The sequence below is a fragment of the Miniopterus schreibersii genome (genome assembly GCF_964146895.1).
Source record: "Miniopterus schreibersii genome assembly, chromosome: 12".
NCBI lineage: Eukaryota > Metazoa > Chordata > Mammalia > Chiroptera > Miniopteridae > Miniopterus > Miniopterus schreibersii.
In genome coordinates this window covers 8,871,908-8,899,501 of record NC_138112.1, presented here as the reverse complement: position 1 = coordinate 8,899,501, position 27,594 = coordinate 8,871,908, and the positions used below count along the sequence as shown (strand labels likewise).

At 40.5% G+C, this 27,594-nt stretch overlaps 1 protein-coding gene across 4 annotated transcripts in view; it reads left to right on the top strand.

Annotated features, from left to right (window-relative positions):
• DIXDC1 (DIX domain containing 1) overlaps positions 1 to 25,048 on the top strand; it is a 74,523-nt gene extending 49,475 nt beyond the window's left edge. For all 4 annotated transcript variants that reach the window (XM_081154630.1, XM_081154633.1, XM_081154631.1 and 1 more), the window contains 13 exons: positions 2,441 to 2,530; positions 3,734 to 3,787; positions 5,120 to 5,170; positions 7,436 to 7,540; positions 7,944 to 7,997; positions 8,677 to 8,769; positions 8,850 to 8,921; positions 9,636 to 9,725; positions 10,071 to 10,232; positions 10,747 to 10,813; positions 19,357 to 19,462; positions 20,288 to 20,396; positions 21,783 to 25,048. In XM_081154630.1, coding sequence (XP_081010756.1) covers positions 2,441 to 2,530; positions 3,734 to 3,787; positions 5,120 to 5,170; positions 7,436 to 7,540; positions 7,944 to 7,997; positions 8,677 to 8,769; positions 8,850 to 8,921; positions 9,636 to 9,725; positions 10,071 to 10,232; positions 10,747 to 10,813; positions 19,357 to 19,462; positions 20,288 to 20,396; positions 21,783 to 21,863 — 1,134 coding nt within the window. In that variant the 3' untranslated portion in view covers positions 21,864 to 25,048. The remainder of the gene's footprint in view (positions 1 to 2,440; positions 2,531 to 3,733; positions 3,788 to 5,119; positions 5,171 to 7,435; positions 7,541 to 7,943; positions 7,998 to 8,676; positions 8,770 to 8,849; positions 8,922 to 9,635; positions 9,726 to 10,070; positions 10,233 to 10,746; positions 10,814 to 19,356; positions 19,463 to 20,287; positions 20,397 to 21,782) is intronic.
• Positions 25,049 to 27,594: the final 2,546 nt, after the last annotated feature.

Genomic DNA, 27,594 nt, shown 5'->3' with positions numbered 1-27,594 from the left:
TCGGTGCACCGGCTGATTATTATTCCTAAGTCACTGGTATCAGTTGAAAAGAAACGGGTTCAGTTTCGTGTGAGGTCAGAGTTGAATAGGGAGTTTAGATAGAGTATTACACAAAGGGCAGAGAATTCCTTTGTGAGTACAGTTCTCTTACATGGACCATATGGACTCTTGTTTACAACACCACTGTTGGGGGTTCTGGGAGCCTGGGAGCCATCAAGCCCTATCAAACCCTTATTCTGGCTCTCAGTTTATTGGTGGGTTCCTGCCCTCTCTGCAGCTAGACTTGCAGTTGCAGCTTTCACCAAATAATGGCACTCGGGAGAGTCAGGGAGTCTCCTAGGAATTCCTCAGGAAGGGTGCAGCAGCCAGTAATGCCATAGGTCTCTGTTTGAATCTAGCTAAGGGATTCAGCTCGCTCCTAATGCGCTGTAGGCGGATGCCAAGGTTTCATGATCAGGTAGAAGAGGCTTTCTTTGAGCAACAAAGCCCTTCAGTCTTTCCTATACCTTCAGTGCCAGCTCAGGAAATCTCCCAGCGGCCGGCTCACCCACTTGACTTAGTTTCTACCCTGAAATGACCCCCAGCCTTCTGTCTTTGTGCATCTGTCTCTATTTAGGGGAGCCCTTGTAGTGTGCTGATGACCCTGAAGTCGCCTAGGAATATTCCTTTTTGTTTGTGCTGGGAACGGCACTGCCCCTTAATTGTCAAATATTTATGGAGACGTAAACAAAGGCCACATTATGTGAGTGGTTCTGGCAGCCGGCAGGCGGTGGAGGGCATGCTCCCAGCCAGCCAGCAACAGGGTGGGGACACAAAGGGTTCCTAAAGAAAAAAGGAGGTTGGTGCTGTGGTAAAATGATTTGCATAATGCTGGCCCAGGGACTAAGAAGGGTTGGAGGAATGTTTACTACATAAACTTGCCTAAACTTTCCTCCAAGGAAAGTTGTTGATCCCACCCACCCTCATTTTCTCCTTATTTTTAAAATGTCTGCCTTTTAGATCTCTTTTCTGCCACTCCGTTAAGGAGTGGTTTAGTTAATGGAATGGTTTTTGTGTGCTGTCCTTTAATTGGAAGTAGTAAAGCATGGAAACTTTGGGATTACACCCAACTGGCCTTTCCCCAGGATAATTTCATTATATGAACATAGATATCCATCAGTTTGGCCTTCAGTTTGATTTGCAAGAAGTCAGCATCCTAATATTCTCTGCAAACAGAGGAGTTTCAATTCCCAGCCACATGACCACGATGAGAATTCAGTTCCATTACAGAATACAATGGGCCTCACAGCATCCACTGGGCTTCTTAACTCCTTCAGTGATGAATGCTTGCATGCTAAGCCACATCCAGGATTCCTGGCTTATTGGCAGGCTTCAGTTAGAGCCTACCGAACACTGCCATTCGGGTCAGTATTTCTGTAACGTTGCTCTACCTTAACTCCCTGCAGCTCTGTGGCTTCTTACACTTGTCTATAACTCTTGCCACAACTCCATAGGATAACCAAATTAATTTGACTACACTTTTATTATTAATTTGTGTTTGGTACACCAACCAGTGGTTGGATTTTTATATACCAACATTTGTGGTGTAATTTGCGATATATTTATTGAAACAGGATTAACAGCTAACTCTTCTCTTGATTGGATTAAGAAAACTCATGGTATAAAATGAGGACACATTTTTAAATCTTTCATTCAGCTGATAGGTCTCGTAATACCTACCTGCAGGGATAGGTCCAAGTTTTTCGAGTCTAAAAGCACACAGTTTGGGGGCCCATCTTTAAGACTAAGATTATAGATTATGCATTCAGTATTAGATATAGGACCACAGGAGAGCAGTACAGGTGAGGGGGCCCTGAGGTTTGATCTTCCTTAGTTTCAGGGTAAGTTTGGCCCCTCCCATATTCTAATGAAAACACACCCTGGTGTGGGGAGTGGGAATGAATGCCCATATTTCTCTGCGAGTATGTTTTCCTTTTTGTTCTGTCCAGATTGTCTTAGGGAGTAAAGATGCAGAATTATTAAAACAAATCCAAGTCAGTGCTCTAAATGTATTCTAACTAATTTATTGAAATAAACTTTTGTATACCAGGAAATTCTACACTGCTTTTAGTTCACTTCCCAGCTGAGCGGCTCTGGTTGGAAATGCCACTTCTGAGAGGAATGTTTATTTTAGATTGTTTTTTGGGGCCAATGAGCCTTGGAGCAGAGGATTCAGGTGTTTCCAGAGAGGTGAAGGGCCGAGTATTGGCTGAGAAAAGGAACTACAGGTAGACCCAAGATGAGCAATTGGAGGCATCTAGCATCAGGATCAACAATTGCCAAGGAAGTTTCTAGAGGAAACCCAATTTTGATTTCAGTATGGGGTGAGCCTACCAAGCCCAGCCCTAGACTTGGTTCTCTGATGGGAGTTAAGTTTCTTTCTGCCTTTGTGGTTATCCAGGCCTTGCTACTCAATGGGTCCTTACCCGAAGATGAACAAGAGAGGCCCTTGGTCCTCTGTGAACCAGGAGTCAATCCTGAGGAACAACTGGTGAGCTGCTGCTTTTGTGACACCAAATAATCTGGTTAATTTACTTGATCTGTTATTAGCATTTGACCCTGTTGTCTGCACTTCCTTGAAATGCTCTCCTCCCTAACTACAACTTTCCTGGTTTTCCTCTTATATTTTATAGTATTTTTCTTTTTTTCCTTCCTTTCATTCATTCATTCAATCAGCAAATATTAATTGAGTGCCCACTCTGTGCTGGCCACTGTTTCAAGGTGCTAGAGATATGCTAATGCCAAAACAGGCCGGAGACCCTGTCCTCATGGACTTCATATCCAGGTCCCATTTCTGCCTGAGCCTTAAATGCTGGTGCTCCTCCGATGTGGGCCCTCTCCTGTCTTACACATTCACCTGAGTGATAGGCGCCTCCGTGGCATCATTCACTCCCCGCCTGACTCAGATGTTGCCTCTTAAACATTTACTTCTAGCTCAGCTCTCTGTGGAGTTCTAGATTTATAAATGCAACGTGCAATTGCCTGTCGGTTACCTCCACTTACACCTCCACATAAGCATCTCCATTTCAGTGAATCCTAAATTAAACAGCTTTTCTCTCCCTTCTCTCGCTGTCACCAAAACTCCTTATCCTTTTGTATTCTGTTTTTTATTGCTATCCATCTAGCTAAATACCCCAAACAGAAATCTAAGTATCATCCTTGACTCCTTTCTGACCCTCTCCTCTACACCCAGGTAATCACTGAGTTTTGTCAGTTGACTTTTTAAGTATCTTTGTCCAGTTTTCTTCATTCCCATAGCCCCTGCCTTAATTCAGGCCTTTAGCCAGTATTCTAGCGACCTTCTAACTAGCTTTCCTGCTGCCTCTCCTAGTCTCTAGTTAATTTTCTATAGAGCAGCAAGAATAATTTACCTGTAAAGCAAACTTCATTCTGTCATCTCTTCGCCTAAAACTTTTCATCGATCCCCGCTCCCTCCCTGGTCTTCCGTGATCTGGCCGATTTCCTCTCCAGCTTCATCCTTGCTGTTTCTCCTTCCCCTTGTCGGGCCTCCTGCACCCAGCACATACTTGCTAATTCTAAACTTTATATTCATCTGTGTCCACCGCCCTGGGTGGGAACTGTTTTTTGTCCTTTGTATCCACAGCAGTAAGTGCTCAGTAAATACTTGTCGAATGAATGACCTCTGAATTTCACGGCTTAGGTGCTTAACCTTCTCTTTTTGCCATATACTCAGATTATAATCCAAAGTCGTCTGGATCAGAGTGTGGAGGAGAATCAGGACCTAAAGGTATGTCAGGACGTACACATTTTACCCTTTGAAAAAAATTCAGACTTCAGGACAGCAATAGGGATGGGGGAAGGGATGCAGCCGCATGGCTCCAGCTGTATCTGTATCCGTATTATGCCTTTAATTAAAAGAGAGAGATGTCCTAAATACGGCAGAAAGGTAACATCTTTTTAATCCCGGTGATGAGTAATAGGCATCTATGTCATCGTTGGTTATACCTCTTTATATTTTTGAAACGTTTCATCATTTTTATTTTTTAATTAAAATAAAAACTGGGCCTGTTATTAGTTTCAGATAAACAACTTATTGATTCCATATATATTACATATATATGTATATCGAAATGATCACCACAGTGGAGTCTAGAGTCTAGTTAACTAGACTCCATACATAGTTAAAAATTTTTTTTCTTGTGATGAGATCTTTTAAGATCTCTCTTAACAATTTTCAAATATACAGTACGATATTATTAAATATAGTCCAGTATCTTTTTTAATGAATACTTCTAAGAATTTTTTTAGGTCAGTGGGTCTTAACCTTTTTTGGAGTCATAAGTATATGACTAAAAGCCATTAACCCTCTCCCCAGAAATAGGCAAGAGCACATGCACACACACTCACTGACTTAAATTTTTATTGGCATAACTTTGGAGCCCACCTGTGGAGTCCAGGTTAAGCATTCCCATTTCAGATATGTTAATTCCAAACCCCGGATGTGACGCAATGAGAAGCGAGTGGGTCCGAGTTATGGGTGTTCTTCTCCTAAAATCTCTTTCCTAGTAACAATCATACATATATTGAATCTATTGTAAAGGAGGGGTAATTACTTAGTGTTTCGTTATTGGGCTAAATGTATTTTTGTTTAGTCCATTAAAAACAATATGCTCTTGGAGAATCAGCAGCAGCCTGACCCTTTGCTGAACATTAGAAACTAAGATAATCGTTGAAGACATTGGGAGTAGGCATACTGAGATATGATCATATATTTCAGTGAGAGGGATTTAGGTTATTATGATTCAGTTTTCCGGTGGTGAAGATTGCTAATTATAGGAATGAAAGCTTATGGGAATGTGCAGTGTCTTCTTTCTTGGCAAGACTTCTCTGCCTGGGCAGTTGAGCCTGGGTGCCACAGGGCAGAATGGGATGGATCACGTTCTTGCTTCTGTGGGCCAGCCTTTACTGTTCACTGGACCAGACCTTTCTGCCTCAGTAGAAAGTTAATTAATTTTTCATGGAATGGTTATCCAAGTTTTGTGTTCCTGCTGACAGAACAAGGTAATGCACCTGAAGCAGCCCAGATGCTCCATCTGATCTAACTATATTTGGTTTGCAGAAGGACTTGCTGAAATGTAAACAGGAAGCCAGAAACTTACAGGGGATAAAGGTAAAATGGAAGACATTTAACTTTTTAAATAACTTCTCTAAAGTTATTTAACTAAAGTAAAGTAGTCTACTGGTGAGAGTGGGTGCTAGGAGGCTAGATGGGTCCCATAGTCTTTCCTTGTATGCATTCAGTGGGGCCTTTGGCAGGCTCTGTGCTATTAGCGAAGGCAGGGCTTTGTGGCCGGGAAGTGAGACATGGTAAGGAATATACACCTTGGTTTTGCTGAGGCTATTTCTGGGAGTTATGACTCCTGGTGCTGCCACTTGCTTCTGCGCTGCCTTGTTTGTTTCTATCTGTAAAAATAGTCAGTTCTTACGGTCCTCTTCAGTTTCAATTTTCTATCAGTTTTCTTCAGTTCTAAAGAAGTATATCCTCTTTAAAAAATTATAATTTACTTAGTTTTTGAATAGTTAATAATATTCAAATGGTTTAAAGTTAATAAGGCCCAAAAACATAACCCTTGAAAAGTCTGACTTCTGACCCTGTCCCCCTGGTCACCTAGTTCTCTCTCCTGGAGGAAACTTATCAGTTATCAACAAATATGTATGTATATAATTTCCCCCCAAATAATAGTATGCAGTAAGTACAGCTTGATACATTGCTTTTCTTCACTTAGCAGTGTATCTTGGAGAGCATTCTATTTCAGTCCACGAAGACCTTCCTAGGCCCTCTGTGGCTGCACAGTGTGCCTGTGTGTGTGTGTATGATTATTTAATCACTTTTGCTCATACAAGTAGTGATATAGCTAATACCCTTGAACATATCTTATTTCACCCAAGCGGGAGTATGTCTGCCGTATAAGCACCTGGGCGGGGAAAAGCATTTTCTTGGGCTGCTGCTTCCCCTCTTCCCTAACTTCCACTCATGGGCTAGACTAGAGTAAAGCTCAGTAGCAGTTTTCAGAGCCTTAGTCCTTTGAGATACTTCAGAAAACAAACATGTTCCATGCCCAAGGAAGCTGGAGAGCTGCCCTACCAACTTGAAGAGTCGCGGTGAATAGTAACTTATTAAAGGACCCAAGGAGGTTTCTCATAAGGAAGTTGGCCTAAACGAAGTTTAGAATTATTAACCGCAGAAGCGCTTTTTCTCCATGGAGCACACTTTGGAAATGTTCCTTTGAACTGCTGATGCCAGGGCTCCTTCGACCACCTTTGCCATGTACCACCATGGCAGGCAGCATATCCAGGAATGGCTCCCACATTCTCCAGAACCCGCACCGTTTCTGTGTGGTCTGTAAAGAGAGGAAAGTCAGGGTAAATACACTGGAATGCAGCTCCAGTCCATAGTTCCTTTGGAGGTCACCATGGTTGGAGGAATGTGCTACTGCTGAGCCTTTTAAGTAAGTATGCACAACCCACTTTTTCTTAAACATGGTAGGAACCAAGAGGGTCCAAGCTGAGAGAAAGCCTAGAGTTGGTAAGATGCTACGATACTGGGAAGAGGACCCATTAGTCCATGAACAGTTCTGAGCATGGAAATACGTGTATTCCCAGTCCTGGTCCAGATTGGGCATGGAAGCCCCCGGCGGGTGCAGTGCTCTGGGAGGCAGGATGGGAGTGACTCCAGGGATTCTATATCAATAGGGTGCAGGCAGAGATAGGTCCCAGCCCTCTAGGAAATGGAGTTGGCAGAGAGGTAGATTGAGTATTTATTTATTTATTTTTTAAAGATATCTTTATTGATTGCAGAGGGAGGAAAGGAGAGGGAGAGAGAGAGATAGAAACATCAATGATAAGAGATTCATTGATCAAGCCCGCAACCCGGGCATGTGCACTGACCGGGAATCGAACCCCAATCGCCTGGATCCTAGGTCGATGCTCAACCGCTGAGCCACGCCCGGCCGGGCTAGATTGAGTATTTATATGCCCAAGATATAGATGAGAAAGCCAGGGTGGGAGGGAGGATAGTGCATCATCTAAGGTCACTGTCACAAAGTAAGTGGTAGACTTGTAATTTGAATCTAAGTCTGTTTGATCCACAAGACTTCTCTCTAGGACACTATGCCAAGAGTAAAATAGAGGGTGGAGGAAAAATCAGGTTTCATTCAGCTCGGTGGGACAATGGATAGGGTTTTCTGTTAGACACTACTGTCCTGGAAGGGGACAGGAAACCCCGCTTATCTCCTGTGGCAATCCCTGAAGCCGCTCCCGCTCCTGCCTTGCCAGAACTGATGCTGGATACCCAGTGAGGGGTTTAACAACTTTTAGTAATAACTGGCTGATTGATTAATTGGGACCACAATAATTAGTATGCTTTTCCCCCCAGGATGCCTTGCAGCAGAGGTTGACTCAGCAGGACACATCTGTTCTTCAGCTCAAACAAGAGCTACTGCGGGCAAATATGGACAGAGATGAGCTGCACAACCAGAATGTGAGTTAAGTGAATGAACTCTGACCTCACGCAGCCTGGGAGCAAAAGAGGATACTGCATGAAGTCCTGTTAGATTTATCCTAATCTCTTACCTTAGTTTCAGGTAACCTGCTCTCAGTGTCTGCAGTGATTTTATTCCCTGTCAGACTCGTCTCTGTTCCCAGGGGAAAGCCTACAACACGGTGGCCTGGAGCCCTTCAGCTTTGAGGACACTGAGACACTGAGGCTACGTTGTGCTTCTACAGTCTGTCTGATTAAAGACATGGAGAGCAGCTGTGTGTTTTTACCATAGCCATGCCCTCTCTGTGCTCTCACATGAACTCTGGTTACTAAGTAGCCAGTTCCCTGCTGGGCTGGCAGACAGTACCTCCATGCCATTAATTCTTTCTTAACCTTCTTGCAGGTAGACCTGCAGAGGAAGCTGGATGAGAGGAACCGACTCTTGGGAGAATATAAAGTAAGAATTAACATCAGTTTGCCTTGGTTGGGTGGCTCAGTTGGTTAGAGCTTTATCCTGTACACCAAAAGGTTGCGGGTTCGATTCTTGGTCAGGGCACATACCTAGCTTGTGGGTTCAACCTCTGGTCGGGAGGCACCCGATCAATGTTTCTCTCCCCCCCTCCTCTCTCGAAAATCAATAAAAACATATCCTTGGGTGAGAATTAAAAAAAAAAAAGAATGAACATCAGTTTAGAAATGATTTCCATCTGATCTTATGAACAGCCCATTGTTGCTGCTGTTGAAAGAGCACTTACACTCTGCTCTCATCCTTGCTTTTGGCAAGGAAATCCTTCTCTGTGTTCCCTTGATTCACTAGCCGTGGAGATACCATGGCTGGGAGAAGGAGCACAGAACTAGGAGTGTGGAAACTTCGGTTCCGTCTTACCCTTTATGTCTAACTAGCAGGGGTAGCATGCAGTGGCTCTTCTACAAGCAGTAGTTCCCTTTGTCCTTACCCTTCCAAGAATCCTTTGCACTGTGCCAGACTGCTGAGGTGTGTGATGTCTGTCAGGTGTAGCTTGAAGAAAGGACTGTTCCCCAAGCTCTGCTTTCCTCAGGTGGAAATTGCGTCACAAAGGGTGAACTGTCTGATGTCCTTGGCTGGGCCACACAGCTGAAAGCTCTCTCTGTTGCAGAAAGAGCTGGGGCAGAAGGAGCGCCTCCTTCAGCATCACCAGGCCAAGCTGGAAGAAGCACTTCAAAAACTCTCTGAGGCCAGTTTCCAGCAGGTGGGGACATCTTCAGCCACTACCTTTCCTGCCCCTGGAGCCTGAAGAAACGCTTTTCTGACTTAGTCTCTGGTTTGCAGGTGGATCTAGAGCGGGAACTAGAACACAAAGATGTCCTTTTGGCTCACTGTATGAAAAGAGAGGCAGATGAGGTAACCTCCAACTCGGGGTCTCCCTCCCACATTTACAAGGGCAAAGAGGGGGTTCTGTTTCGGAGTCAGAACTGAACCCAGGCCACAGGTCAGTTTGTTAGGAGGCTATTTGGTGAGAGAGTTATGAATGCAGATTCCAGGATAACAGAATCTGGTTTCAGATTCCATCTTTATCACTTATGATCGCTGTGTGACCTTAATTGCTTAGCTTTTGAACCTTAGAAATAAGGCTCATCTGGAAAATGGAAATAATAGGGCCCTTTCTGCCATTATGAAGAATACATAAGATAATCCAGGTAGATAACAAAACACAGTGCTGGTAGATCCACCTGGCACAGAATCAAGCTCAAGAAGAGTTAGTCATTGTTCTTAATTTTTAATCACTGAAGCAAAGGCCGGAGGTGCTGGAGCAGCATTCTCAGGCCCTCTGGTGGCCAGGCAGAGGGTAGGGTGGGAGCCTCCACGCTGAGGTTTCCCTTTTGTTCATTCTACATTCAGCAGTGCCTATGAGGGGTCAAGTACAGGGGATGTAGTGGGGAACAAAGGGAAAAAGCCCTCTGTACCTACGAGGCTTGCATTCTAAATAGAGAGAGACATGAAACATACAGTTATACACTATGCCAGGAAGTGATAAATGTAAAGCAGAAAAATAAGACAGGACATCTTGGTTTGGAATTCTCTTGTAACAAGCACCATTTCTTCTTGCTGCTGTAGGTGACCAGCTACAATAGTCACAACTCTCAAAGCAATGGTTTCCTCCCTCCAGTGGCAGGAAAAGGAGCTGCTTCAGTCACTCCCAGAGGGGTAGGTTCTTAAGATTTGAGTCCAGACCTGCCCCTTCCAGTTAAAACCAGAAGAGTACCTTAGCCATCACCAGTGGACTAGGCCTTTTATATCCCACTTCCCTGTTCTTGGATCTGTTGGAGATATAAAGATGTGAGGTACTTGTTATCCAAAATTAAGAGTTAGTGGGCAAACAGTAGGCCCGCTTTTGTGGAAGAACATTACCTAAAGTTCACACCTCCTCCCTCAAAAATAAAAGATCTATCCTGAAAACCTTTCCCCTACGTCTTCTTTAGCCCAGTGGCTGGCATGTGGTTAGTAGCATGACACTGCACCATGCCAGCAGCACCTCACTCTTGCCCACAGACCAGTGACCTGCAGCTTGTTCGCGATGCCCTTCGCAGCCTGCGCAACAGCTTCAGTGGCCATGACCCTCAGCACCACACCATCGACAGCCTGGAGCAGGGCATCTCCAGCCTCATGGAGCGCCTGCATGTCATGGAGACCCAGAAGAAGCAAGAAAGAAGGGTAATCCTTGTTCTGTGGTGTTTCTTAGGCAAGCTTCCAAAGAAGCTTAATTTTATGAATTTTAATTTAGAGGGAGGCAGTGCCGAAAGATAAGACCCTGACAAAGGCTACATTTGCTTTTCCCTTTGGTGTTCCTCTCAGCAGAGCTGATTCTTCATCATGGTTTGACAATCCAGGGACGGCGTTCATGATAACTCTTACTCATAGGAACTGGTTAACTGTCTGAGGAATTGTGGCGCTTGACCCACAGCTCTCTCTTTACTGCTCATTCCCCTTGCTCTTCCCCCTGAATGAGCTCACATTAGATGAGGAAATGTATGGGAAATGCACTGAAAACTAGAAAACCTTTTATAAGTGTGCATTATTATTATTAGGATAAATATGTCCAATTTTATATACTGTGGAAGAAGATACAGTAAGAAGAGTGTATTTTAGTTACATTTTTAAAATTTAAATTTCTTGGTTGAGTTCTCCTGTTGATTATAACTCCTGTAATTTTTGTGTGGCTCTCCAGGTTCGGGGCAAATCACCCAGAACTCAAGCAGGAAGCGAATACCAGGAGTCCTGGCCCCCTAATTCCAGTAAGTGCTCATTACTGCTCAATAAAGTCTCCTAGCATATTAGATCAGACATTGCATATTTTTCATGCTACTACATATTTTGCGGATAGATTGTTTTCTTATAGTACTTTACTTTTATAATCTGTTGTTTCTGTAGCAATACTAGCTAGAATCGAATTATTTCTGGGACTATGAAGATACCATCATTATCACCTCTATCATTTCAAGTACACTTATTTAACCATGTGCAGGATGATGTTGACTCAGAGAGGCTAAAGTATCTTTGGGAAGCATACAAGCTCAAAACATTTACACCAAACAAAACAAAATTTAAAACAACAAAAATACACACAAATCATCATATACACACAAATCATCCTTCAACCCAAATAGCACAGAAAATTCCAGTTCTTCCTAGTAGCAAGCAAGAAGTTTGAGTTCTTTGGGGATTTTCCTTAAAACTTTAAGTGCTTAGGTGGTTCAGTTTAAGTCCTGCAAAATCATTGTGCCATCTAGTGGTCATGGCTAGGAAGTCCTTTTCACCTGCTCTATGCCTACTCATTACATTTTTTCCCCGGTTCATTCCAACATGTTGGAAATCTACCCTGCCTGATAATTTCTGTTTTACTGTATATCTTACCTTTTGGTTTAATAAAATTCACAATTTCTTATCTTTTATAGTTTACCCAGACCTAATCTAAAAGTATCTAAATAATTTTCAAAAACCAAATCGTAAAAAGCTAACCATATACAATTTAAAAAAGTACATTAATAAACAAAACCTAAAGTAAGCCCTGGCTGGTGTGCTAAGTGGTTAGAGCATCGGCCTGCACAGTAAAGGGTTGTGGGTTTGATTCCCTGTTAAGGGTGGGTACCTGGGTTGCAGGTTTGCTCCCTACCTATCGGGGCACTTGTGGAATGCAACCAGTCAGTGTGTTTCTCTCACATGGGTGTTTTCCTCTCTCTCTCCTTCCCTTCCCCTCCACTCACTCTCTCTGAAAAGCAATGGAAAAAATATCCTCTAGCGAGGATTAACAAAAACAAACAAAAACACCTAAAGTAAAACACTTAAAATATTTGCACAAATATTAAAAGTAGAACTTTTTGTAGAATAAATAAAATAGCATTCTCACGCCTCCAGATAAACTTTGCCTTTTGAATGAGGTAACTGCACTGGGAATGAAACAAAGTTTGTTAGTACCAAAATTAGTTTCAGTTTTTTCCAGAATTGTTTTGAAACAGTCATTTCTGGTTTTTTGAAAGGCTGTTTATTTTACTCTATACCTTACCTATTTTCCTCTCCAGTATTTTCTTTAGGCTAGTATAAACTGCCAATGTAGATAAGACTATTTGGAAATTCTTTTTCAAAAGTCTAATAAATTCCTCCCCTGAAAAAATCATTTTGTGTATATTAAGTAGTTATTCAAAATACTAAAAATAAATTCACAACTGCTTGTAAACTAGGGTGTTAATGTAATATAGACATTTTAAAAATTAGCTGAAATGTCTCTTATTGGAAAATACAAAAACTTGTCTGACTTGCTAGCCATCTAACTACTGACTTATTTATCTTATTTTTCTATATCAACCATCTTAAAGAATAGCCTACACTTCTTCTTTTTTCATCTTTTCATTCACTACTCAAGCCACTAGTTGGACTTTTACCAAGTTATTCCACTTAGGTGTTCTTTTTGTCAGATCAATGCTGACTTTATTGTTGCCTAATCAAACATATGATTATATTAAATATAAATGGTCTAAGCATATCAATTAAAAGACTAGAGATTGTCAAATTGGATGAAAAAATAAGATTCAACTATAAGTTGTTTATAAGAAACCCATTTTAAATATAATAATATGGAAACAACACTAATGAAAAGGTATGGTTACATTAGTATCAGATAAAATATACAAGGAATGTTTACAAGTATAGAGACATAATAAAATGATAAAGAAATCAATTCACCAAGAAGACATAACAATCCTATAGGTGTGTCCCTAATATACAGCTTCAAAATACATGAAGTAAAAACTGATAGAAAGTTTTGAAGTTGTAGACTTTAATATTCTTTTTGCAGTAATCAATAGTATTAGGGAAGAGAATATCAAATAAAAATATAGAAAACCTGGAAAACACTATCAATCAACTCTTTTGATTGACATTTAAAGAACATTTCACCCACTGACATTAGAGTACATATTCTTTTCAAGTACTTTTGGAATAGGATAGCCCATATTTTGACCATGAAACAAAATTCAACAAAGTTGAAAATATTGAAATCATATAGAGTGTTCTCTGACCATTATAGAATTAAACTAGAGATCAATAAAACAAAAAAATATCTGGAAAATCCTCAAATATTTGGAATTGAACAATATACTTCTAAATGGCATATGGGTCAAAGAGGAACTCATAAAAGAAATTACAAAATATTTTGAATAAAAAAATGAAAATACAGTATATAAAAATTCATGGAATGCAGCAGAAGCAGTGCTTAGAGGAAAATTCATAGCATTAAATACATTAGAAAAGAGGAAAGGTTTCAAGTCAATGATTCCCTAAATGATTGAAACTTCCATCTTAAGAAGCATGAAAAAGAAGAGTAAATTAAACCCAAAGGAAGCAGAAGGAAGGAACTAATAAGTATAAGAATGGAAATCTATGACATTAAAAACAGAAAATTAGAATAAAACCAATCAAACAAAAAACTGGTCCTTTGAAAAGTATAATAAAATGGATAAGTCTGTAGCCAGACTGCCCAAGAAAAAAGAGGAAAGACACAAATTACTATTAGAAATGAAAGAGAGAACATCACTATAGATCTTATAGACATTAAATGCATACTAAGGAACAAACAACTTTATGCCCGTAATTTTTACAACTTTGATAAAATGTATAAATTCCTGGAAAGACACAAACTACCAAAACTTACTCAAGAGGAAATAGATAAGCTGAATAGGTTTATAGTTATAAAATGTAATGTATAGTTTAAAATGTTCCATCCATCAAGGAAAACTCCAGAATCAGATGGGTTCACTTAAGAAAAAAAATAATATCACTTTTATACCAAGTCTTCCAGAAAATAGAAGAGAAGGAATACTTTCTAACACATTTTATTTTATCTTAATTCCAAAATCAGTATCTCTGATGAATGTAGATGCAGGAAAAAGAAAGAAAAGGCACAGAGATTAAAAAAGAATATGCAAAATTGCCTTAATTTATAGATGACATGATTGTTTATGTAGCATATCCCAAAGAATCTATAATAAAGCTACTATAATTAAGAAACAAGTTTAGCAAGGTCACAGGACACAATGTCAATTGTACTTCTATATACTAGCAATGAATATTTGGAAATAGAAAAAAATTTTAAAGTGCCATTTATAGTAGGACCAAAAAACATTAAATACATAAGTATCAGTCCTACAAAATATGTGCAAAGTTTCTATGTTGAAAACTATAGAACACAGATGAAATAAATTAAAGAACATCTAAAGCAGTGGGAAAATATACCATGTGTATTAATTAGAGTACTCAATATTGTTAAGATGGTCCGTTCTCCCCAAATGTTCTATAGCTTCAATCATATTCCAATAAAAATCCTACCAGGCTTTTTGTAGATATAAACAAGCTGATTCTAAAATGTATATGGAACAATAAAGGGATGGGAATAGCTACACAAAAAAAGGTGAGAAAGATGAACAAAGTAGTTGGATGACTACACTATTTCGAAACTAAAAAGTTAGTACAGTATAGGTGAATGGATAGACACATAGATTGGTGGAACAAAATAGAGAGTTCAGAAATAGATTCACGTTTTTTTGGCCACTTGATTTTCAACAACTGTGAAAGGGCTAGTCAATGGCAAAAGGAATGAGGTTTAGGTTATCCAACCAGAAAAAAAAAAAGGCAAAGTGATAGGCTTTTCAATAAATGGCCCTGAAACAATTCAAGACCTACATAAAAAGAGTCTTGATGCATACCTCATACCATTATACAAAAATTAACTCCAAATGATCATAAACTTAAAAACTAAAACTGATTTGTGATGCCTTTTAAAGTTATGTATTAAATTTACACAGACACACATATACACAGATATGCTTCTTGGTCATTTATTTTGAGTTTTTGAACATGCTTTTTATAGTAATTTCACAATGAAGTAACAATTATCATTTTATCATGATTTAATGTTGTGTAAGACTTGTTACACAACATTAGTCATTACTCTTTTTTCTTTTTCACTAGAAAAGTCTGTAATCCAACTCAGTCTTCTTTACTAATCAACTGAAACTACTATCGCTAATGTCATCCATAATCTATTACTAAACCTTTTTTTAGTTACTAGACCTCTGTGTGGCATTTGACATCATGATTATTCTTTACTTGAAATTCACCCAGAATGTGTACATAACATTTGTATTAGTCAGCTTTGGTTGCCATAACAAAATACTATGGACTGAGTGACTTAAACAACACAAATTTATTTTCTCACAGTTTTGAAGACTGTAAGTCCCAACATCAGAGTACCAGCATGGTCAGATTTTGGTGGGAGGGCTCTCTTCCTGGCTTGCAAATGGTTGCCTTCTTGCTGTGCGCTCTCATGGTGGAGAGAGAGCTCTGATATCTGTTCCTCTTCTTTTTTTTTTTTATTTCAGAGAGAGGAGGGGAGAGCGAGAGAGAGATAGAAACATAGATGATGAGAAATAGTCATCAATTGGCTGCCTTCTGTACACCTCCTACTGGGGATCAAACTCAAAACCCGGGCATGTGCCCTTACTGGGAATTGAACCGTGACCTCCAGGTTTATGAGTCGATGCTCAACCATGGAACACCACCAGCTGGGCAGGTTCTCTTTTTATACAGGCATCAGTTCAATGGGGTGAGGGCTCCACTCTTAGAACCTTACTTAACTTTAATCTTCTGTGAAGGCCCTGTCTGTAATACCATCACACTAGGGCTTACGGTTTCAACATATGAATTTTGGAAGGGCAGAATTCTGTACATAGCAATATTATTTTCACATTTTATTATATTGTAACTTTTGCTATTTCACCCCACTAGACTTTGAGCTCCTTAAAGATGGGAATTGGATCTAATTTATTTTTGCATTCCCAGTATTTGATACATAATTGGCAACCAATAACACAGGACTCTGCCAGTCTAAGATATTTAGGTACTAGTCTTAAGCCCCGGGGTGGTACTAAAAAGGAGTGATATGATCAGACTGGCCTTTTTAAATATATATTTATGAAAATATATATATTTTTAATTCTCACCCGAGGATATTTTTTCCATTGCTTTTCAGAGAGAGTGGAAGAGGGAGAGAGAGAGAGAGAGAAAGAAACATCAATGTGAGAGAGACACATTGACTGGTTGCCTCCTGCATGAGCCCCAGCCAGGGCTGGGGATGGAGCCTGCAACCGAGGTATGTGCCCTTGTCTGGAATTGAACCTGGGACCCTTTAGTCCACAAGCCAATGCTCTAACCACTGAGCAAACTGGCTAGGACATCCAATAAACATTTTAAAGTATGGCATAACTCACCTCTATCCGTATATTAGCTAATAGTACTACCATGAATCTTTTTTTTTTATTGTTGACAGACAGTATTACAGATGTCCTCCATTTCTCCCCCTCTGCCCCCCTCCACCACCCCCACTCTGGCCTTCACCACATTGTCTGTGTCCATGGGCTATGCATATATGCATATATGTTTTTTGGCTAATCTCTTACATTTCTCCCCATATAAGTGAGCTCATATGGTATTTGTCTTTCTCTGACTGGCTTACTTTGCTTAGCATAATAATCTCCAAGTCCATTCATGCTGTCACAAAGGGTAAGAGTTCCTTCTTTTTTACAGCCACGTAGTCAGAAAGAATATATGCAGCCCTATGTTCATAGCAGTGTTATTTACAATAGCCAAGATCTGGAAAGAGCCCAAGCGCCCATCAGTAGATGAGTGGAATAAAAAATCTGTGGGACATTTACACCATGGAATACTGCCATGCATCTTTTTTCCCCAGACTATAAATCTAGTTATTTTTTACTTCCCTTTTATTCCCAACATTCAACTATATCCCAAGTACCAAGACTTTTACCTTCTAAAGGTTTCTCAAATCCAGGACTATATCTTGCCTTCCTCATCTTTCAGATTGTTTTAATTGCCTGTTAATGGCATTACTGGTTTCCAGAGTTTCTCCCATCCAACTCACACTTTACTTTGCTGCTAGATTGGCCTTTCTAAAAGGCCAGTCTGATCATATCACTCCTTTTTAGTACCTCCCTGGGGCTTAAGACTAGTATCTAAATATCTTAAACTGGCGGAGTCCTTGTGATCTGTCCCCTGCCTACTTTATTATCATCTTTCACAACTTCCCAATGTATTCCTTGTGCTCCAGCCTTAATAGTTACCTTTTAGTTTTAAAAATACATGATCACGCCTGGCCAGCATGGCTCAGTGGTTGAGCATCAACCTATGAGGCAGGAGATCGAGGTTTGATTCCTGGTCAGAGCACATGCCTGGGTTGCAGTCTTGATTCCCCTGGGGGGGGGTGTCTGTGTGGGAGGCAGCCGATCAATGACTGTCTCATCATTGATGTTTCTCTCTTCCTCTCCCTTCCTCTCTCTGAAATCAATAAAGATATATTTTTTTAAAAAGCTACATGATCACATTCCATGCATTTACATGTATCCTTCCCTCTTGGAATGCCCTTTTCAGCTTCTCTATGTGACGATTTTTTAAAGTGCTTTGTGAGGCCTTCTGACCTCTTCCAGGTGTAATTAACTAACCACTCCATCTTCAGTCATCCTGTGCAGTTTGCACAAATCTGACTTTAGTGTATTGTAATTATATCCATATCTGTCCTTCATACTAGACTGTAAACTCTTTGAGGTCGGAGACCACATGTGGTTGATTTTATGTTCTCGAAATCTAGCACATGGTAAGTGTACAATAAATGTTTGTTGAATGAATGAATGAATCAGTCAATCATAAAATTTAGTGATAAAGTGAATATTTTATTTTATTAAACAGCCACTGTGTGCTAGGCACTGTTCTAGGTGCTGGAGTCAAAGGAGCATCATAGCATGTAGTTTCAGTAACTGGCATTCTTTGAAGAAAATTTCAGAAAACTGTGACTGCTCTACAAAGAGAGAATGTTCCCTTGTCTTTCTTGCCCTGTATTAATTCATCCCTCACACTCCCCTTTATTTGAAACCCCTTCCTACAAATGCTCTCCTGTGGCTACCAGTTTGATTGGGACCAATGTCTAGAAAAAGTTAAGAAAATATATGTAGATGGAATTGCAGGACAGATTTATTTTTATTTTTTATTTTTGTTAATCCTCACCTGAGAACATTTTTTTCCATAGATTGATTTTTTTTTTTTTTTTTTTTTAAGAGAGAATAGAAGAGAGGGTGAGAGAGAGAGAGAATGAGAAACATCGATGTGAGAGAGACACATCAATCTGTTGCCTCCCTCATGAGCCCTGACTGGGGCTGGGGATGGAACCTGCAACCCAGGTACGTGCCCTTGACTGGGAATCGAACCTACGACCCTTTGGTGCACAGGCTGGTGCTCTAACCACTGAGCCACACTGGCCAGGGTGCAGGACAGATTTTAATGACACTTTATTATTTTTTGGTCCTTATGATAAAAGTTTCTGATTGGTCTTTTCTCCTATTCTCTTAAAGTCATAATCACAAGCTCATTAAAAATTCTCGAGCCCTGGCTGGTGTGGCTCAGTTGGTTGAAGCGTCCTTCTGTACACCAGAAGGTGGTGGGTTTGATTTCCAGTCAGGGCACATACCCAGGTTGTGGTTCAATCCTGGTCAGGGCTTGTACCAATCGATGTTTCTCTCTCTCCCCTTTCCTCTCTCTCAAGTTAGTTTTAAAAAATTGTAAAAACCCCACAAATTTATTTAAAAAAATAAAAATTTTCCACAAGTACCAATACACAGGGTAGAGAAAAGATGTGGCTCAAGAGCCCTGAGTTAAATACCATGGACCAACACAGATTCTCTGTAGCTAAGGGGTAAGGTAGGTCTTGTATCTTAGACTGGACGCATGAGGCCCCCTTGGCATCTGAGTTTCTAAGGTAACTTTGCTCCTCTGGGTCTTGTTCCTATTCATTTCTTGTTTCATGAATTGCATGAGCATTCTCTACTCCAGACCTCCAAAATTTCAGTGTTGGTAGTGTCTGCAGCTCCTGCTATGTGTCCATGCTGCCCTAGCTGAAATATTGCTGGGCTTCTTGGGCCTCTTTTGACTCTTAGCAACAAGGCCTGTCAGAACAGTTGCTATTTCCGTGCTAGAAATACCTGGAATGGGTAAGAAACGACGGTCCTTGTGACAGTGTCCATTTACAAAGCACTTGTCTTTGTGGCCCCAGTGACTTCCTGTGGGTCACACTCTATGGACTTGGTGTTTGGCAAGAGTGTGAAGAAAAGCTGTACTGTGACCTCAGGCAGCTGCTTCCTCCTGGAACATTGTGAATAACTGGAAATGAGGGCTGGTTGGGAGCAAGTTGAATGTTCTGACCGCAGCCTCTCTGTGATTGCAGAGTTGCCTCACTCACAGAGCTCTCCAACTGTCAGCAGCACCTGCACTAAAGTGCTCTATTTCACTGACCGCTCACTTACACCCTTCATGGTCAATATACCAAAGAGGTAAGATTCTTGGATCTATTTCTCTTTTTAAAAGGTCAGGAAGGCAGAATCATTAGTTACTGCCCATCCATCTAACCAGCTAAGAGGTGTTTGAGAAGCTCTATGGTATAGTGAGGAGAGCACAAGACATAGAGATTCTAGTTTCAGCTACACCGGTGACATTACAAGGGACATGATCTACGGCTAGGCACAGACACAACAATGTTTCCAATCCTGATATGCAAATATGCTTCAAGTTAGGAAGATTTTTTAAGTGCTCAAAATAGCTCCTGCTGATTGCCATGGACAGCAGCCTGGCACTGCAGGGCTATTACTCATTGATCTTTGTTACTACTTGATGACTACAACTAACCAATTGAGAATTCATGTTAAAAACCTTCAAACACTAGGCTGATATACTCCCTTCTTAGGTAAATGGCTCTGAAATAAGATATTGAAGCTGTGGAACCAACTTCTCAGGTGATAGGATTTCCCTTTCTTAGAGAGTCTGCTTACTTGGTCTGTGTTAGAAGGGAGTTCAACAAATTAGATTTCAGAGAGCTTATGTCTTATTTCCAGAGAAAAAGAAAACAGTGATTTGGCTGTTGCTGAATAAATCTATTTTAAATTCTCAGATCACCCCATTTGTAATGCCGTTTTTATTCCGTAATGGTGACTGGCTCCCTAACCTCTGCTGTTTAGAATCATCTAGGTTATCAGGGGCAGTGACCTAACAAAACCAAGCTATTTCTGCCTCAAGAGACTTTGGTAGGGGCCTGGGTCTAAAGCTAACTTTATCTTTCCAACCTACTGATAAACAGTCTAATTTATAGCTGTTTGTTACAGGTTGGGGGAGGTGACACTGAAGGATTTTAAAGCAGCTATTGACCGAGAAGGGAATCATCGATATCACTTCAAAGCGCTGGATCCTGAGTTTGGCACTGTCAAAGAGGAGGTACAGTATCCTTGGGGAGTCTGGGTGGTATTATTGGAAGCCTCCTACTCAAGGTCTAGTACCCAGAAGTACCTGAGTTCTCTGACCGGGTGAGAGTAACTTCCCAGAACCTCAGACCAGTCTGCTTACTCTAGACTGCGGTCAGGGAATGGCCCAAGAAGTTGATAGCTTCTGTAGTTCAAGGACTTAATCACTTTTATCAAACCTGTAGAGAATTTTTATTTTAGGGAAAATAAACTTGAACAAAGTTTATTTTCACTTGAACAAAACATTGGCTTTCGCGTCCCTTTTGTATCTGTAGCCAAATCTTAGAAAACTTTCTGCTTCCTACATAGAGCAAAATAAATAAATAGGCATGGATATGGAACTGCATATTATGTTGGTAGTTTCTCAGATAATGAAAGTGAGGAACTTCTGGAAAGTCAGCTGGGCTTATTCTTAACTCCTTGCCTATTTTCTTAGCTTGTGCTTCTCTTTATAATCCATCTGCTAAAAATGAATTTTTTTGTGGAAGAGAGTTCCGGTTTATGGAGTATTGTAAGTGCTCTCATTGTGGTTATAGAATGAAAAGGGTTGGAAAAGCCAATATTATTTTGTTAAGAGTTCCTCACTGAAATGTTTTAGTAACCCTGTTCTATTAGTGGCTTAGTAAATGAATTGAATGAATAAATGAATGAATGAATGAAAAGAACTGCATGCAAATACATTAAGATTGGTCTTTCTAACCCTTTCTTTACAATGCCCAGGACCAAACTTTTCCTCATTCTTATTGTTTTAATGTTTATATTGCTGCTTTCTCCTAAGAAGCCCAAAGTGCTCTATGGTTAGTAATTTATTAATTCTTATATATCTCTATGAGCAAAGCAATATTAGGGATGCTCTTACCATTTCATAGATGTAGAGCTAAGAATATGTAATTTTACATATATATATAAAATTTTTTCTATCTGTTATAACTTTAGGGACAAAACCAAAGGGACATAGACTCTGACTCTCAAACTCAAAGCTTTCCTCTACACTTTTTTTTATGTTAATCCTCACCTGAGGATATTTTTTCTACTGATTTTTAGAGAGTGAAGCAGGGGTGGGGGGTGGGGTGGGTAGAGAAACATCGATGTGAGACTGACACATTGATTGGTTTGCCTCCTGCACACACTCTGACCGGCAGGGGATCAAACCTGCAACCCAGGTATGTGCCCTTGACTGGGAATCGAATTCACACCCTTCAGTGTGCAGGCCAACGCTCTAAACACTGAGCCACACTGGCCAGGGGTCATCTACATTTTCTTATCCTTCATGTTTGAGGCCTTATTTTTATCAGCAGCAGTTTAGTGAGACTCCCTTTCTTACTGTTACTTTTTCATTATGGCTTTTTTCTCTCTCTAGGTTTTCCATGATGATGATGCCATCCCTGGATGGGAAGGGAAAATTGTAGCCTGGGTGGAAGAAGACCATGGAGAGAATTAATGCTGAGTATTAGATTGGGGCTTGTGGAATTGGGCACTCCCTGGCTGCTTCACTCAGGAAAGAGGGCTAAGAGTAGAATACCCTAAGAAGTTTCTAGTTCCTGCTGCCAAAACAGAAGCTTCTCCAAGTGTGACAGCCACAGGCCAGTCCTGTTTCTGTGCCTGGCGCATGTGGTAAAGTCCCTGTCCAAATGTTTGACCATGAATTCATCTGGAGTTCCTTGTCCGTGGGAACGCAGTGTTTTAATCTACTCTGAGGACAACAAACCGAAGGCCTTAACCAATAGGGATGGATGATCTTGCTCCTGTAGGGGCATGGCTGCTATTATCTGGAACCTGGGAATTGGATGCATCACTCTGCTGTGTTACAGTGTTATTTCAGTTGGCCTCAGTGGTTGCAGCAATCAGAGCCCCAGCAATTGTACAGACAAGGCAGAGGTACCAGCTTTTTTGCTTCTTTGCAGCTATCCAAACCAAGAATAACTCATGGGGTGGTACCAAAGATGAAAGCCCCTCTTCAGGAATCTTTTGAACTGGACGTGGATGGTGCTGAATTGTTGATTGGATGGAAAAAGGGCTGCCCATATTGTGCTTTACTGTGCTAAAACCATAATTAAGACCTCGGGCTGCCTCTTGTGTCTTAACTGGTTCTGCAACTTGTCCTTTAGCCCACAGGGCATAGTCCACGTACTGCGAGTTTTCTCTGGAGACTCTTCAACTTTAGAGCCATTTTTTCCCCCTTCCAAGTGATGAATTTTGTATTTGAAAGGAATAAGGAGTGAAAGTCTCCTTAAAAATCCAGGCGGGTATGGAAAGGTGCTGCTACCCATATCTTCTTGACTTTCTTTCTCCCATGACTTTCTTTAGCTCATGGCATCTCCTTTGCAGTCAAAAGGAGACAGATCATTAATTTCAGTATTTGTGGTTTATGAAGTATTGAGCATGAGTTACTGGTCTTCCCCTGTTCAGTTCAAGGCCAGAGTTATTTTCTGTTATATATTTAGTCTAGGCGGATCCTCTAGGGCATAATAGAAACCACGGGGCATGGAGCATGAATTGTAAATGGCAGGGTTGATTCTGGGTAAAAAAAACCTAGAATCTGTTTTCATGTGCAACATTGTCAAGTGTAGAAGCTAAAAGAAAATGGTTAAATTTCTAGAGATTACTTAATAACTTGGGTTTTCTCATTCATTCATCAAACACTATCAACCAGAGAAAGAGAGAGAAATGTTTGCCCCCCAAAAGCAGTCTGCCTGTGACCACCAATGTACACTGCCAACCAGGAGTCGGACAGATCAGATCTGGGTTCTTGACCTGTCTGTCTCTAGTTCATCTCCCCTTTTCAGCCATTTCAACAGACTACTCGTTGGAGCTCTGAGCTGACATTTTGTTGTTTTATAAAGATGTGTCTTTTTAAAATTGTTCATGTTTGGAGAATTCTTTTGTACTCATTTGCTTTTTTTGTCTGAAAACCATGTCTATTTTTATAACAAGTGTGATTTCTGTATATTCTCACATTCTGTATATTGTATCCATTTTCTGGAGAACCCAGTAGCTTTTATATGGGCTCTTAGCCCTTGTGGTTTCAGAAGGAGCTTTATTTTATTACAAGCATACTAATGATATCTAACTCCTGTTCCAGTTCTACCTGTCATTTAGCTGTGGAGGTAGTTTTACATAATCTATTTGATAGCTCTTCTAGCAGACACTTGATGTTTTCATGTAAGCTTACCTGGTCTTTTCCTATTGAAGAATGGTTTCTCATCAGAAGTGACTGCGAAAGCTTGGAAAAGTCAGTCATAAGCAAGAATAATTCATTATGAAAGCAAACAGGAAAAAAACAGCGTATTTCTCTTTTCCAGGAAGTCTGGAGAAAAAGTCCTCATGTCACTGATCTGTCTGTTGCATGAATTTTAGTGTTTTGCTGTAAGACAAGCATGAGGGTTATCAGGCCAAAATTCATTATTGTATTTCCAGTACAATTTAGCTTGAGTGTCTGTCTCTTAAATCAGTTTGTACTTGTCAGTTTTCTCTCAGCAAACATTCTTACCATCATGTAGAATTCATCTTTTCAGAGAAAATTAAATCAGAGAAAAACTTCAAAGTCCTCTACCTTATTTGTCTTTTATTTCTATGTTATTTGGAAAAGGAGCTGCATGGCCTTAGTGCCTCCATAGAAAGCTGAAGTTGAGTTCAGGGTAGAAAATGAGATAAATTTTTTCCCTTTAGCTCATCAATCTCACATGCCAGGGGTGATAACTAAGCACCCCCATTACAGGATGCTGCTCCAGTAATTCTTGCGTAAAATGTATTGGTAATCTTCATTCCAGTTTCTAAAGACAGAAGCTTTCTGGGGAGGAGTGTGCATTGACTCATTCTGGTGTGAATCGTCTCCTTTTGGCTATGCTGTGCTGCATCTGGGAGGCCTTTTGACTTATTTGGAGTATAGTTTCTTAGTGGCTTTTGTGTGGGATAGTCCATCCTGCTACTGCTGAAGTTCTCTTTGAGAAAACTAAGGAACTGGAATGTTCAGAGTTCATAAAATAATGTCTAAAGACCCTGTTAGATTTTTAAAAATGACCCTCTCATTAAAACTAGTTTAGTAGAAAGCTCAATTCCTTTAAAAGTCTTCATCTGAAAACTGAATGTTGTGCTTATTCAGTTCCCTAAATTAGCTGAAAGTGGAACACTTTACAATTTGTACCTAAAGAATTCAGGTTAAACTTATGTGGGAATGGCAGTCCTACTTACTGACGAACTTTTCGGCTCTTTTTGACCAGGATGGTTGTAAATTAGGGAAAATATCGTATGCTCTACATCCAATCCAAGAGGACTCTTAATTACTTAAAAGCATTTAGGTCACAATAATTTTTCATTTTTTTCTATGTAATAAACATTATGATTGCACACTCCTTCTATTGTCTGAGTTTATGTAAGAGGTGTAGCTTCCTTAAAATATATATGTAAAGTTATATTTTCTCAGAAACATGGATGTTTGCAACCATTTCTTTCAAAGAGATTATGACCATGTATTCCATTTCACAATGTTTTCATAAAGATTGTGTTATAACAGAGGCCTCTGATTATCAAAGTGATAACCAGTTTTAACTGCCTGTATATACCAGATTTGTGAACTAATTTAAAAAACACACCAAACTATGAATAAAACGGAGTCTGCAAACTAAATACTATTAATCATTCTCACTTGTGTTTATTGACTGAAATTAATCAATAAAGCAATTTCCATGTAGTGAAAGTAAATTTCTTCAAGTGATCTCCCTGGTGGTGTGTTTACTCATTACTTGGGGAGTGGAGATAAGGACCAGTTTATTGCTACAGATACTTTACTATGGGTATTTCTAATGTAAGCACAAGATAGATTATTCTTATTAAAGAGAATTCATTGATTTAGCACTTATTTTGAAACTATATATAAATATGCAAACAAGGAGAACTTGAGTGCCAACCTTACTAGAGTTTTGAGTGTTCCTATTCTCTCAGGACTGATTTGAGGATTAAAAAAAAGAGGTAAATTCAAAATGCAAACTTGCTATGCACTGAAAAATGCAAAACAAGGTTTGAGCAAGTCTACCTAAGTGAACAGCAAACTGAAGATCATCTCTTATAAAAGCAAAGTTAGGTCCAGTTATTAAAATTATAGTATAAGCCCTTTCACCAATCACAATTATTCCACTGATTCTTCCAATTGTTATTTGTTAGTTTTATATAATTTAACAATAGAATTGCTCTATTTTTTTAAAAAAAAAAATATCTTTATTGATTTCAGAGAGAGGAAGGGAGAAGGAGAGAGAGAGAGAGAAACATCAATGATGAGAGTCGTCATTGATCGGCTGCCTCCCACATGCCCCTGTCTGGGGATCTAGCCACAACTTGGGCATGTGCCCTGACAGGAACCGAACCATGATCTCCTGGATCCTAGGTCGATGCTCAACCGCTGAGCCACACCTGGCCAGGCATCTACTCTTAATATTACTTCAAATGTGCCTTTCCATTTAATATGGACGTTTTAGACAGTATTTCTCAATTGTATTTGTTCTGGCGATCATGGCCAGAATAATATACCTAAGGAACTAACAGTAAAGGTAGAACAAGATCCCTGCTGTACAGGACAAGGCCCCACAAGCTAGCCCAATAATTACCGCCCCCCCTGAGTTCCCATAGAACAAACCAGTCACACTTCGGCCAAGCATAACCCCATTACTTATTGTAAGACATTGTGTTTAAATCGTTCCTTTTGTGTTGCTAAAGGTCCCCTCTTGTTTCCTGTACCAAAAGCTGACAGCCTGACAAATTATTGGAAACCCCTTTACTGCAGTGCCTTTGTGGTTACTGAGCATAAAGTGAGAGAAGAACTGAGGGTCAGGGCTGCACTTCAGCTCTCACATGGGTGAGATGCTGCAACTGTAGCTGCTGTCCAGCTAATAAAGGCTCCAAAATTCAAACACAAACTCTGGTGGTCGTATGTTGCGGGTTCCCCCCTCCCCCCCAGAACAGTACTGCCTGCATATTATCTGTTAGGCAGCTGTGCCTGCTCAATCTTTTCCTCATTTTTGTGTAATGTTTTTCCATTCTTTTCCTGTTATAAAGATACTAAAACCTTTTTCCTTGTTTTGAATGCAAGGATACTAGATTAGGATTGGGGAGGGTATGTAAACATTTATTTCCTATTATTTCAAATTACTATATTGCCATCTCTAAAACCGCAAATATTTAGTGCCCCCAAACGACATCATCTCTGTCTCTGCAATCTCAGTAATACTGGGTTTTTAGACTTTATAAAGTTTCTAACTTAAGTAGGTGTGAAATAGTACCTCCTGGCTGTTTTAATTTTCCAAATTTTTAATTACTAGCAAAGTTGAACATGTTTTCAAATAATGTTGCAGTTTCCTCGTATTTGTTGTGTTCTTGGTGTCCTCTGATCATCTGTACACTGGGGACTTAAGAGAGATATAAATAAATACAGCACTTGCTTCCTGTTAATCTAATGTCACCCTCAGCTCAGAAATGAGGTATTTTCTAATTATAGGATGATATCCCTAGAGTAAAGTGTACCTAACAAATGTAGATAACTTTGTTAATTCAAAAGTCATGCATTCTGCCTCCACTGTTTCCTAGATGCTAAGCTCTGGGGCGACGTGGAAGAATATAGACATGCTTCCTGCTCTATGGCCTTAGAGTCTAGTTCTAGGACAATATATTTCAAGCGTAACAAAGCTTTTTCCCAATTTAAAGGGATTCTACGGTAAGTAAGAAACGCAGATGTGTTTTGTCCCTCCGCGTAGGAAATACGTCAATCCTGCTCCAGTACACCTGACTGTGGGAATGCATCTTGCACTTGGCTGCCCTTCACGCCAGCGGGCTGCAAACCTGCTCCCTCTGGTTTCCGGTTGGGCTACAAACCTGAAGTTAAACCTGGGTAACCCAGCGCAGCCCGCGCGGAGGCCCCAGGGGCGCCGGGAGGGAGCGCGCCCAGGAACCCGGACCAGGCGCGGGCGGCTCCACCGCTCAGGGCGCGGCCCCAACCCCGCCCCTTGGCCTAAGGCTCTCCGCGCCCAGCGGCCCTACAGCTTTTCTTCAAAACGTGGCCACTCCCCTCACCCCACCTCGGACCACGCCGCGGGCAGCGGGCTCCCGGCGCCCTTTTCAGGCCTCTGCCTCTGGGGCGTGCCCTTCACCTCCCTCGGACCCCGTCCGACGCCGAGGCCCCTCGC